The sequence below is a fragment of the Equus caballus genome, chromosome 9, assembly GCF_041296265.1.
Source record: "Equus caballus isolate H_3958 breed thoroughbred chromosome 9, TB-T2T, whole genome shotgun sequence".
NCBI lineage: Eukaryota > Metazoa > Chordata > Mammalia > Perissodactyla > Equidae > Equus > Equus caballus.
In genome coordinates this window covers 60,919,027-60,931,111 of record NC_091692.1, presented here as the reverse complement: position 1 = coordinate 60,931,111, position 12,085 = coordinate 60,919,027, and the positions used below count along the sequence as shown (strand labels likewise).

The following is a 12,085-nucleotide window of genomic DNA, read 5'->3' as shown; positions in this document are numbered from 1 at the left end:
GAAGAAGGAAGAATTTGCCCCTTTTTTTCCTGTATCACTGTTTGAGCTGGGACATTTCATCTTGTCTTCTCCTGCCCTTGGAACGGAATTTATACTATCAGCTCCTCTGGTTCTCAGGCCTTTGGACTGGGACTGACTTGCACTATGGCTTTCCTGGGTCTCCAGCTTGTCTACAGCATATCATGGGACGTCTCAGCCTCCATCAATTGATCTGAAGATATGCTAATTAAGCATCGTATTTGTTCTGCTGACTTTTGGCTAAAAATCAAAAAACATTTCAGTTCCTATTTTGGGAAGGAATAAATTTGAAATTTACTACTTATATCTGCAGACTCAGCAGTTTGTAAAATAATATCTTAAGAAGAAAAACCATGATATGGAAGAATTCAAGACTTAGACTTTGAAGGGAAAAAGAGATTTCCATGTGTGCTATGGGATTGAACCCTAACCTGTAGAGGGAGTAATATGTAGCCTGCTTGGTCTCAGGGAGTGGTCTGTTTTAAGCAGTCTACTGGACTAGAGAACCTTTTCTGGGCTGGACTCTGTGTTTTAGTAATCACTTTGGTGATAGTGGTGGAGATAGACTTGAGGGTGGAGAGGCTGACAACAGAGACACACTTTAAGGGGCTACCACTAAAATCTAGGAGAGGGATGACAAATAAAAGGCCTGAAGTAGACCCTGGTCAGAGAGAAGGGGTAGATACAGAGACATTTCTGAGGAATCTCTCCCAGAACTTGGTGACTTACTGGATGTGAGGGTGAAGAGAGAGAAAGGAAGGCAGTGGGATGCAGTCAGAAAAGAAAGGCTTCGAAGCAAGACCGTTGGGTTTGAATCCCAGGTCCACTTGCTCTGTGTAAGTTCACCTCTTTGAGCTTCAGATAGCATCTGCCTTTAAGGGATACGATAGGACTAATGACAATATTTGTAGAGGACTGGACATAAAGCAGGCATTCAATATGAATTTATATCAATATTATGTAAAGTTTTTACACTGGGAAAATGGTGATGACATTAACTGAAGTAGAGACTCTAGGAGAAGCTGGCTCAGGGAATAGAAAAGGATCACTTTGATTTCAGTGTGTTGAGTTTGAGATGATCATAGATCTTTCGGGTGGAGATGTCTGGTGGGAAGCTGGAAACACAAATTTGGAGTTTGGGAGGGATGTGGGGACCAGAGATACATCTCTGGGGGTGAATGGGTGATAGCTGGTAGCTAAAGCTATTAGATGAATTAGATCTCCCAGAAAGGAAGAGAAAGGAGATGAATTTCTAAGATGACCAAGTTAGAAAAGGTTGGATAAGGATGAAAAGAAAATAGCAGATATTCTGGATGTAATTCTTCCCTCTGTACATTTACTGAAAAATATTTTAGGGGAATCCCTAAACACAGCACGTTCTCTTTAAGCATTAACGCTCAGTGTTACTTCTGTCTGATCTGCACCAAATGGACTGATTACATATTTAAGTCCTGGTTCATCAAGGCACTTACCAAAGTGTCTCATGACATTCTTGTAAGCAAGATAAGAAATATCTTATCCAGTATAGTTTAAAAAGTGCTTTTAGATGCATTTTCTTATTTAAGAAATGTAGAGTTTGGTGTGTTAGTGGCTGACTGAACCCACGCATTAGGGAAGTGTTTAGTGATTCACTACAGCACGTAGACCTTGGACTTGTCCTGTTCAACATGTTATTAACGACTTGGATGAATAAGTAGAATGCATGCTTACCACATCTACAGATGACGTAAAGCTACCAGGGAGGGATACTTCATATGTTGGATGACAGCATCACAAATTTTTTTTAAAAAGTGATTCCAACTAGCTGGACTAGGCCAATAGCAACAAGATTTAATTTATTGGGGATAAATGTAAAGTCCTGTCATAGGGTTCAAAAAGTCAACTGTACAGCAAATCATATGATAAAGATGTGGGGGATGTTGTTGACCACAGTTCTATAATAACAAAGTCTCAACTCGTTAATAAAATGCTAACTCAATCTTCTACTTTATTAATGCAAGCATAGGGAAGTAATAGCTGGTTAGACCACATTTAGAATACTATGTGTAATTCCGGCTGCCAGATTTTTAAAAGGGAACATAACACACTAGAGTGCTCAGACAAGGGTAACTTGGTGATGGGTCTGGAAATCACATTTACTGAAGGAATGATTCAAGGAACTAGAAATGTTTGGCCCAGATAAGGGAACACTTGGAGAAGATGTTGAAGCTGCCTTCATGTAATTGTAATATTGCTGTATTAAAGGGGAAGTAAATAATCTATGATGCCTCAGAGGGCAAAACAAGGATGAATGAGTGGATGCTACAGAGGGAGATATGAGCAGAAACTTTCTGATAGTCACTGCTGGAATAAGCCATGACTATGACACTGGGAGTCTTCTGAGGTGAGACGTCATGGGACTCTTGCACAAGGTAAAGGGGGAAATTAGAAAACCTCTTCTAACCTGTGCTTTCATGAACTTCCAGGTAGCAATATTTGTAGCTAGGGCGGGACTGCAAAGGCCAGACAGTGACCCAGCTTGGTGTAGGAAAAACAAGACTGGGCCATGTGTGAGCAGATCCAGGTGCCAGCTTGATCTTACTTAGTTATAAAAGACCCAGCTGATCACTCTTTATGCCTCAATCCCCTCATCAGTAAAAGAAACACGAAAATTATTGCCCTATCTTAGAATTTTTGAGGTGATCAGGGGCTCTATCTTATGACTTACTACACTTGAGTGCATTTATTTAGTCACTCAGGTCCTTGAAGGCAGGAATTAGGCCTTATTCAGGGCAAAGGGTTTGGCCCTTGATAGGCCCTCAATAAAAGTTTGTTGAATAAATGAACGCAAGAATGGAGACTGTGGCTGTGAAAGCACTTTGTAAGTGGTACAAAGCTAATACAAACATGGACTGTCATTCCCCAGCCCCGCCACACCCCCTACATTATTTGAGATGAAAACTTCAATGACAATGACCCCACTGAACACTTCTGCTAAGAGTCAAAGATCATGAGAATTTACTGGATCTTTTTAGAAGAGAATTCACCTGCAAAGGGATAATTTTAATTTGCTTTTTGGGGTTCAAACAGCTCATTCTTATTGCTATTTCAATGGCTCAGAAATTGCTTTTCATAAACAATTCAATGACTTCCCATGGCTCTTAAGATAAAAACAAAATCCTTGATTGGAGATACAGGATCTTGCCAGGTTTGGCCTTGAATTACCTCACTAGTGTCCTCTCCTACCCTCTTTTCCTTCATCTGGCACTATGGCCACACTGGCCTTTAGATCCTCAAAAGGACCATGATCCCTCTCTGAGCACCAAAGTTTCAAATATGTTGCTCTTTCTGCCAAGAAAAATCTCCCACTCTCTTGTCTACTTAATGCCTGTTCCTCCTTGAAGGCGTAGATGCCAGGTCTCATACCAAGAAACACAACCTTTGGCCTCTCAAACTAGTCTGCTGTACACTCTAACAACACAAGTGTGTCTTTCCTTCATAGCTCTTATCAGAGTTCACAATAATACAATGACCTATATGATTACTTTCACTATCTCCTCCTCACATAATCTCCTTGAGGGCAAGAGCAGTGTTTCACATTGTTCACTATATTTTATGGAGTCCCAGCACTAAGTTATAATGTCTGGCACAGATTATAAACTCAGTAAGTATTTGTTGATTGAATAAGTAAAGTGTGCTTCACAATGTTTATATTAGTTAAATAGTAACTACTATGTTTTTATCTTTTTGTTTTGAATTTTTCATAAGAATGTTGCCTAACTTTGATAAAAATAAGGCTTCTGACTACCAGAAATTGAAATCCCATACACTATAACAGGATTCTAAACTATTTCCCTGATAGGATCAAAATTATGACTTAAAATGAACAATGTAAGCTTATTTTTTATGCCTCACTTATTTATTGACAATTTTTTCCTCCCTACAGTCAGGCTACCACCCACTGTCAAATCATGGATAAGAGTACCAGCTACCACTTCAGGGCCTCTGGCTGAGATGTCTTCTAACCAGATGCAGGCCAGGGACACAACCCCAGAAAATCCATACCAACTTTACAATCAGAATTTTGTGATTCTTACATGCTATCAGGTCTTCCCAATAACTCTTGATCCAAAGAAAACTTCTTTGTGTGATTATAAGGTTATTTTGTGCATATTCCCTCTCATATTCCATTTCAAAATTATATAACATGACACCTGTCCTATTTATAAAATCGAGGCAAGGGGTATATCTATGGCTGACAAAAGCTAAAGGAGTTTTCTTCCTTGTGGCATAATAGGGATTTTACGATGTTTTAAGTCTACTTTTTTAGGTGAGCTTTGAAATTCACATCTCGTGCCTCAGACCCAGGGCTGAGGAAAGGCTCCTGGCAGACAAACTCACTCCTACAGGAGGTGCTTCCTTTCATCAGAGGACACAGCTCCCTTCACTCCCCAGTGATTTATATGTCCTGGTGTATTACTGAGAAGATGTCGATGAGGGTCTGAAACAAATCTTCCTCCAGAATAGGAAGTAAACCATGGTCTGCAGGACATATGGCACACAGCTCCTCCAAGATTAATGGGAACATGAGATTTTGCTGGGTCCTCAGATGAGGGATGATAAAGGTGTTGGAAAGAGTAACTCCCCTTAGCTTTGAAGTATTCCTGACTACAGAGATTTGAAGAAATTTAGAGTGAATGGGAATCCCCCACATAAGGTTTGGCAGGCAGAATGCCTGTGGTAAAGAATTCCCTAGACATATATAAGCACGGTTTCAAAAATCTTCACACTGATGCAGGAGAGTTCAGGGACGCTTGAGAAGCTTGCAATATTTATTTGTAAATTAGTATTGGAGACCAGGAACATCTCCTGAGGCTACACAGATCCATGAGATTTTCATTGTTCATTAAATGAGCACTGCGGATGGAAATCATACCCCTGGATAGTTTGGGACCACTACAAATGCAGGTCTCCAAGGTGAGCGTGGCCCCCAGGCCGCTGGGCCATTCTTGTACCTGTGCCTGGCCATGTCCTTCACCTGTTTCCAGAGCTACTGTTCTCCCCAGGCCCCCACCCCTTTCCCTCCCTCTCTTATAGATGATTCATTCCATGCTTCACAATAAACTTAAAGCCACTGAGTATCAATTCACGCAATTTTCCAGCCCTATCCCTCCAAACATCTCTACCTACACCTGTGCCCATCTCCACCTCTTTTCTACTGTCAGACAAGAGGACGTGGCCCTTCTGTTCAAGCAGAATTACACTCCTTGTGCCTTGGATTTGTCTCTCTGGGCAACTCCCTGACTGACTCCTTTCCTACAGTATATAAGTAACTTCCTCCCCACTGATCTCATTTGCTTCATGGCCACACTCCTTGAAAGAACAATTCTCACTTGTTCCTCCACTTCCTCACTTCCATTCACTCTGAACTTGTAATTTAATTGTTACCTTGCTTCCGTCTTTCCACCATCTGACAGCCTGTAAACTTTCTCTTTCAGGGGCTTCCACATTTCGACCCTGCCCAGGTCCTTTCCCTCCCACTCTGCTCGTTCCTTCTCAGTCTCTCTTACTGCAATATTTACTTACATGTTGGAGTTTCCCAAGGTTAGGCCTGGGACCCTTCTTTCTTCTTTTACATGATCTCTCTTAGTAACCTACCTTCTCATTCATTCATTCAGTCATTTATTTATTCATTTGATATCTATTAAGATCTTACTGTGTTGACAGGCACTCTGCTGTAGGCTGAGGATGAATAAGGCTGGTATCTGAGTGCCAGGAATCTTGACTTGGTAGGAAATCATTTAAAGAAATAAGTGCAATTAAATATCACTAATATTCTATGAGTATGTAGAGGGTCCCAGGGGTGGGGAGGAGACTTCACAGGAGTGAAAAGAGAGACTCTCGTGAGAGCTGAGAAAGAACGTGCCAGCATTACTGGGGAAGAAGGGAGGAATCCCAGGTAAGGCAGTAGCATTCAGAGCACAGGCTTTGGAATTGGGTAGGTCTGGATAAAACCCTAGTTCCTTCTCTTATAATATATGGGAATATATTAGGCCATGTTACATCTGGAGGTCTCAGTTTTCACTTCTATCACATAGAGATGATAGACTTATCTTGTATGGCTGTTGTCAAGGTTAGAGAAGAATGACTGTAAAGTGCTCAGCACAATGCCTGGCATATAGTTAAGTGATCATTAAATGACAGTCGTTATTATTACTATAAATATATTTATAAATTTAATATGTGTGTTGTAGCCAATACAATGGGACCTATTTCACAGGCTTGTTGTGAAGATCAAATGAACTAATAGATGTGAAAGAACATTGAAAAAGTACAGAACAACATTATTCAGCCATAAAATGGAATGAAGTTCTGATACACGCTACGACATGGATGAACCCTGAAAATATTACACTAAGTGAAATAAGCCAGACACAAAAGGACAACTATTGTTTGATTCCACGTATATGAGGTGCTTAGAATAGGCAAATTCAGAGCCAGAAAGTATAATAGAAGTTACCAGAGGTTGAGTGGAGGGGAGAATGGGGAGTTATTGCTTAACGGGTACAGAGTTTCTGTTTGGGATGACGAAATAGATCGTGGTGACGGCTGTACGACACTGTGAATGTACTCAATACCACTGAATCATACACTTAAAAATGGTAAATTTTACCTACACAGAAATGAAGTGCTAGGTTCAACAAAAATAATACCACTAACATCCAGAGTAAGACAGAGACAAATCAGAACATTTAATCTGTTCAAGTTTTTAAAATTGTACTTATATTTCTAGAGTTCTATGTACTACTAGTACAAGTATATATATTTTAAAATTAGTAAACTTTCAAAAGATAGCATTACTCTAAGGTTGGTATTATGATTGTCCTAAAATCTGGACAGACTACCTTCTATACAGAGAAGTCTAACAATTTTATTTTGTTTTTGAGCTTGGATTAGACCCAAGATGAGCTTGCTTTTACCAAGTGCTCCTCTCTAGTAAACAGTTGTATAGTATACTTTGGAGATACATACTTGTGTTTGAGAATTTCTAACATAATGAGGACATTATGGATAATATAAAAATGGATACACACGAACCCTTGCAAAGAGACAAAAAGTTCAGCATTTAGAAAACTATGCTTAAAAACAGACAATCAGCAAAATTTTAGAAAAGGGAGTTTTTCTGTGGGCCTTGGCAGGACACACATGGCTCACTGACCTGTGTTCCCTGATTATTGATGTCAATGGCATCACTCCACTCAGTTGTTATTTCATCCAGCAATTCTACTCTCAAAAGGAGGCTAGGAAGTAAGTCTCTGGTCTTGCAGTCTGGATAACTGGAAATCTGATGATACAGTTCATGATGAATTGAGCACTCAGAAGGAATTTTTCTGCAATAAACCTCAAACTTTGGAATATCTAAAATTAAAAAAAAAGGCATATACAAACTTAGGCCTTGAAGACAAAGACTTAGGAATATTAAACATAATGTGGCAAGAGAAACTTCTCAAAGAGGGATGAATAATACTTTTATTTAAACATTCTTCATAGGATCACAGGTAACTACTGAATCAAAAATCTCGGGAAAAAACATAGGTTTTGTATTATTTAAATTAAATGCTATAAAATATACCTCTAATATTTTCCCTTATAAGTATTGTTACTGGACATCTGTTGTGGAAAATTATTCGAGGACTAGGGTCTTCTGAGAGGGTTAAATAAATCACTCCAAAATGTTCTTGATATGTCAGTGCAATGGCCCTAGAAGAGAATCAGATTAAATGACAGAAATGGTTTAGAAAAAAATGAATGCTTTCTCTCATGGTACATGCTTATTTAGGTTTGCAATATTCAGAACCCTATGACAGCTTCTCTTTCACAGATCAGAAGAAACGTTTTCCAGAGAAAGGAGACCATCCTCTCATCTACTAACTGCTATATACTAATTATATGGTTTACTGATTTTTTCCAACAATATAACATATATTTATCAAAAAATATTCAAAAAGTGGGGAAATTATTTAAAAGAAAATAAAGCATAACTTCTACTACTCAGAGAGAGTTACAGCTAACCTGTGCTAACTTTTCCTCCTGCTGTTTTTCCCTCTATGCATATGTGCCTTAAACTCTTCAGATAGGGTGCCTTCTTCCTCAAAAGTGCTTGATAAATTTTGGCAAAGGAGGAGCTGATGTGCTTTTAGAAGGACTACTAGAGAATTTGGGTACTTGCTCTTTTTTTATTCTAAAGGCTTATAATGTTTGTTGTTAATTTTCACAAGATCATCATTCTTTACAGGATCTCCATTTTGACTACCAAGAACAAACCTGTATTGTTTGGCATTAGAAAAACTGCTATCTAGGCACAGGCTGCCCTTTACAATGGAGAGAGAGAAATTTTCCAATTCAGACCAATAGACTGCCAAATAATATTCCATATCAAAGCCGGAAAAACAAATTCTCTCTGAAGTTTCAATTACATGGACTGATTGTTCCAATTAATCAAGCAGATTAGGTATTTGCCAAACATGGCCCTCAGTTTAAAATGCTGATTAAAAAGGGTCAATGAAGCACTAAAGAATTTCTCATTCACCATTTATCCTGTTCACCAGTGTGAGTCCTTCCCAAAGACTGTATCTGTCTGAAATGTCAAAGTGAACTGTCCATTAGCATTTGGAGAAATCACATTCATCATATCATCAATGTACACTATTGGGCTGAGGGGAGAAGAGAGGAGGAGATGGGACAGTAGGAAGTGAATTCACTTTCAGAATGCAGTCCTTGGATTAACACCAAAGTTGTTTCCCCAGCCTAATTTTGAAAGAGCTGGGCAAGCCACCCTTAGAGAATTTCTTTTCGATAGCCAAGAAAGCTGGGGGCCAGGACTAACATATGGTGCTTTCAATCTAATAACTAGCTTAATGTTTATAGATAAGATTAAATTATATTAATGAAATCCTGTCCTATAATTCTTAGAATTTTAAACATAATTTCCAAATGAAATTTTATTTTAAATTTTGTCTTTCAGTTTTAAAACTAAGTTTTGTTTTTTAGACATAGGTTCACATCACTTTGAAAAATACTTCCTTAAACTCACCACACTTAAACTCTCCAATCAGAATATAGGGATAACCACTTCTCTCCAGAGTTAGGGATAAAAAGTGTATAAAATCAGGGATGTTTGTGAATGTTGTGAAAGAAGAGAGATGCGTGTAGCAAACAAACCCTTACGATAATGTTATCTTTTAAAACATTACTATTAGAAATCTCTGTATACATCAGCACGTCAGGATGGCTAAAATCTCAAATGAAACCTATAAATTCATAATCACGAGAATAAGGTACTTCTCATAACATCACAATATGTTTTCTATTGCACTTTTTACATATACCATAAATAAGGTATTCCTGACAGCTACAGAAAGGATATACTGCATGCAAAACAACCACAAAATTAAAAGTCCAGTATGAACAAACCATTACATGTCTCTGGCTTGATTCTGTGGTTGTTACTTGCATAACTGGTAATTGGTAATTGGAGTAACTTGCATGAAGGAACAGCCACAGAATAGAGTCTTCTGTGACTTGTGTTTATCTAAGTTATCTCTCTTAATGACTTTTTGAGAAAAACTCCATTTTGAAGTAAAAGTAAAATATGGGGGGAAAAAAGGTTTTCCAACTTAACTCTCTCATATTTTAACCCTTACTTCTTATCATCTGACAACGGCTAAGAAATCGTAAAAGAAAGGTAACCTTTTTATTACTATATATCGCTGCTATTCTACAGTCCAAACATCATCTTTTTCCCCCAATATATGCTGCACAAGAGAAAATCTCATCAGTAGTACACTGGGGCAACCCATATGTGATCATAACATTTGCCCAATTGTATACAATATCCTAAGCCATTAAAAATGTACCTGGTACAGAATCCATTTCCCCTACAATTCCTGAAGGGCACTGCCACACTCTGTCTGGGAAACTCTTGTCTAACTATAGCTGGCAGGCTCCAGCACTGCGAGCTGTCGGCACCTGCAGTAGGAGAAAACGCCAGCAGGATCTGTTTTTGAAGCAGAGATGCATCCAGTGGTGACTGACTGATGTCAGGCATTAAGTCCCAGCAAGGAAGGGAGCTGGATTTCACAGCAGGCTGCTCACCACCGGGGCAAATGCTGAAAGTAGCACTGTCTGGAACGTGAAAACACTGAAAAAAGAAAAGACAATATAGAGAGAGAACATTCACTGCAGTAATACAGAGAAGTCAAGCTTTTTAAAGTACAACTTCTATCAAGCCATAACTATGTATTCTCAGGAGGTGGCCAGGTGGGGGACATGAGAATATTAGAAATCCTGTTCCCATGAGAAAGCCCTAATGACACAATTATAAGCAGTGAGAGCAGGGTCTGCTTTTTTAGGCATAATGAAACATGATAGTGCTGAGGTGGTTTAAAAGGTGATGCAAAGTTCTCAATATCCCTCAGGTATCACAAAACCCTAGATGCTGAAGGGGTAGAAATGCCATGTGTTGGAGAGGGAGTCCTCTTGGGCAGGTATGGCTGAACTGAAAGGTTGCAGCACCCTGGGGAACCTTGGGAAGAGGAGATCTGATTGGGATATGGAACTCAGAAGACTAAATTTGTTGAAGGCCCATCCTGAGGAAGGAGGAAACTCTGATCCCAACTTTCAGCTGGAATTCCACCTGGTTTCTAACACCTTAGGGAGTGTCAGAATTTGAGACTTAAAAAGGACCTTTAGAGACAGTTTACTTGAACCTCCTCTTTCACAGCTAAGGAAGCTGATTTCCAGAGAGCTGATGACTTGTCCAAAATCAGAAAGCCAGTGAGTGGCAAAGCCCAGGCAGAAGCCAGGCCTCCTGCCTCCTGTTTAGTGTGTTTCCCACTGCCTCACACAGTCTTCCTAAGAGGCTAGGGATTCTCATGTCTTTAAAAAATTCCCTGAAGCAGGTCAGGGCTGAAACAGTGGACACTCCTCGGCTGCAGGGAAGAACATGGGCCTTCCCCTTCTCTCCAGGAAGCCGAGGAAATGAGGAGTTCATTGTGATGCTGGTGTTGTGGTGGCTGCTGGCGACTATCATTTCCTGAAAGCCTAGCCTTTTAACTCATATTTTCTCATTTAATCTTCACCAAAAACCTGCAAGAATACAAAATTATACCCATTTTCAGATGAGGAAACGTCAGTGTGGAAAGCCCTGACCCAGTGTCTCAGGAAGCCCCCCGGTGGGGAGAAGCAGAACTATCAGGACACATGCTGATTCTCTGTTGGGTCCTCACTACGAGGCAAACACTGTTGACCTGCGTTTCCCAACTGCGTACTGCTGGTCACCTATTTATTTTATTAATACTTCAATGAACCAAGATGAAATTCTACTGTTCTGACATTTTTGTAAATACTACAATGCACTCTAAGTTCAGAAGAATGAGATTTTTATCCTATTTTATTGTTCTAATGTAATTTTGGGGGGGTGAGAGTAAGGGATAACAATAAACACAGACAAAGTGAAAGAAAGATAATACTTTCCTATATGAGAGTTTCAATAGCATAAAACAATAGCATCACTTAGCATATTCTGTTTTGAAGTCCTTTTAAAATATCTCCTTACTCTCTCAAAATTTAACGGTTCACTTTAATTGTATAAAGAACTGAACCAAAAATCCTTCTTGGATTCATTTTCCGTGTATTCTGCCATTGAGATGTTAATATAAATCAGCTGGTACATTTTCATATTACTCTCCTTGTGGACACAGAGCTCAATGCTCCCAGATCTGTGGCTCAGTTGGGGCTGAGCTTTCTGTCCACGTGGCTCCTCCAGGCACCTCTGCCTGTGAGGCAGATGTTCTTTTCCACGAGACTTGAGACTCAAGAACCAGTCCTCAGGACCACTTCCCTTTGGTTTAGTGAGCATGCTGCAGCCTCTGAGCAGATGGAGTGCAGGCAGCACTAACCCAGCACTGTGTCAGGATCTGCTGCTTTGTAGAATTTCTGCTCATTAGTTACCTTGGAAGTGCTGATGATGACATCCATGGTTTTAATTAAACCAAAAATAAATGAATTTCTCTTTACCTATATTCAG

At 39.5% G+C, this 12,085-nt stretch overlaps 1 protein-coding gene across 6 annotated transcripts in view; it reads right to left on the bottom strand.

Moving 5' to 3' along the window:
- Positions 1-12,085, bottom strand: part of VPS13B (vacuolar protein sorting 13 homolog B) — a 777,539-nt gene that overhangs the window by 32,190 nt on the left and 733,264 nt on the right. For all 6 annotated transcript variants that reach the window (XM_005613228.4, XM_070222393.1, XM_023649188.2 and 3 more), the window contains exons 52-54: positions 9,915-10,198; positions 7,631-7,758; positions 7,217-7,416 (exon numbers count right to left, since the gene is read on the bottom strand). In XM_005613228.4, coding sequence (XP_005613285.2) covers positions 7,217-7,416; positions 7,631-7,758; positions 9,915-10,198 — 612 coding nt within the window. The remainder of the gene's footprint in view (positions 1-7,216; positions 7,417-7,630; positions 7,759-9,914; positions 10,199-12,085) is intronic.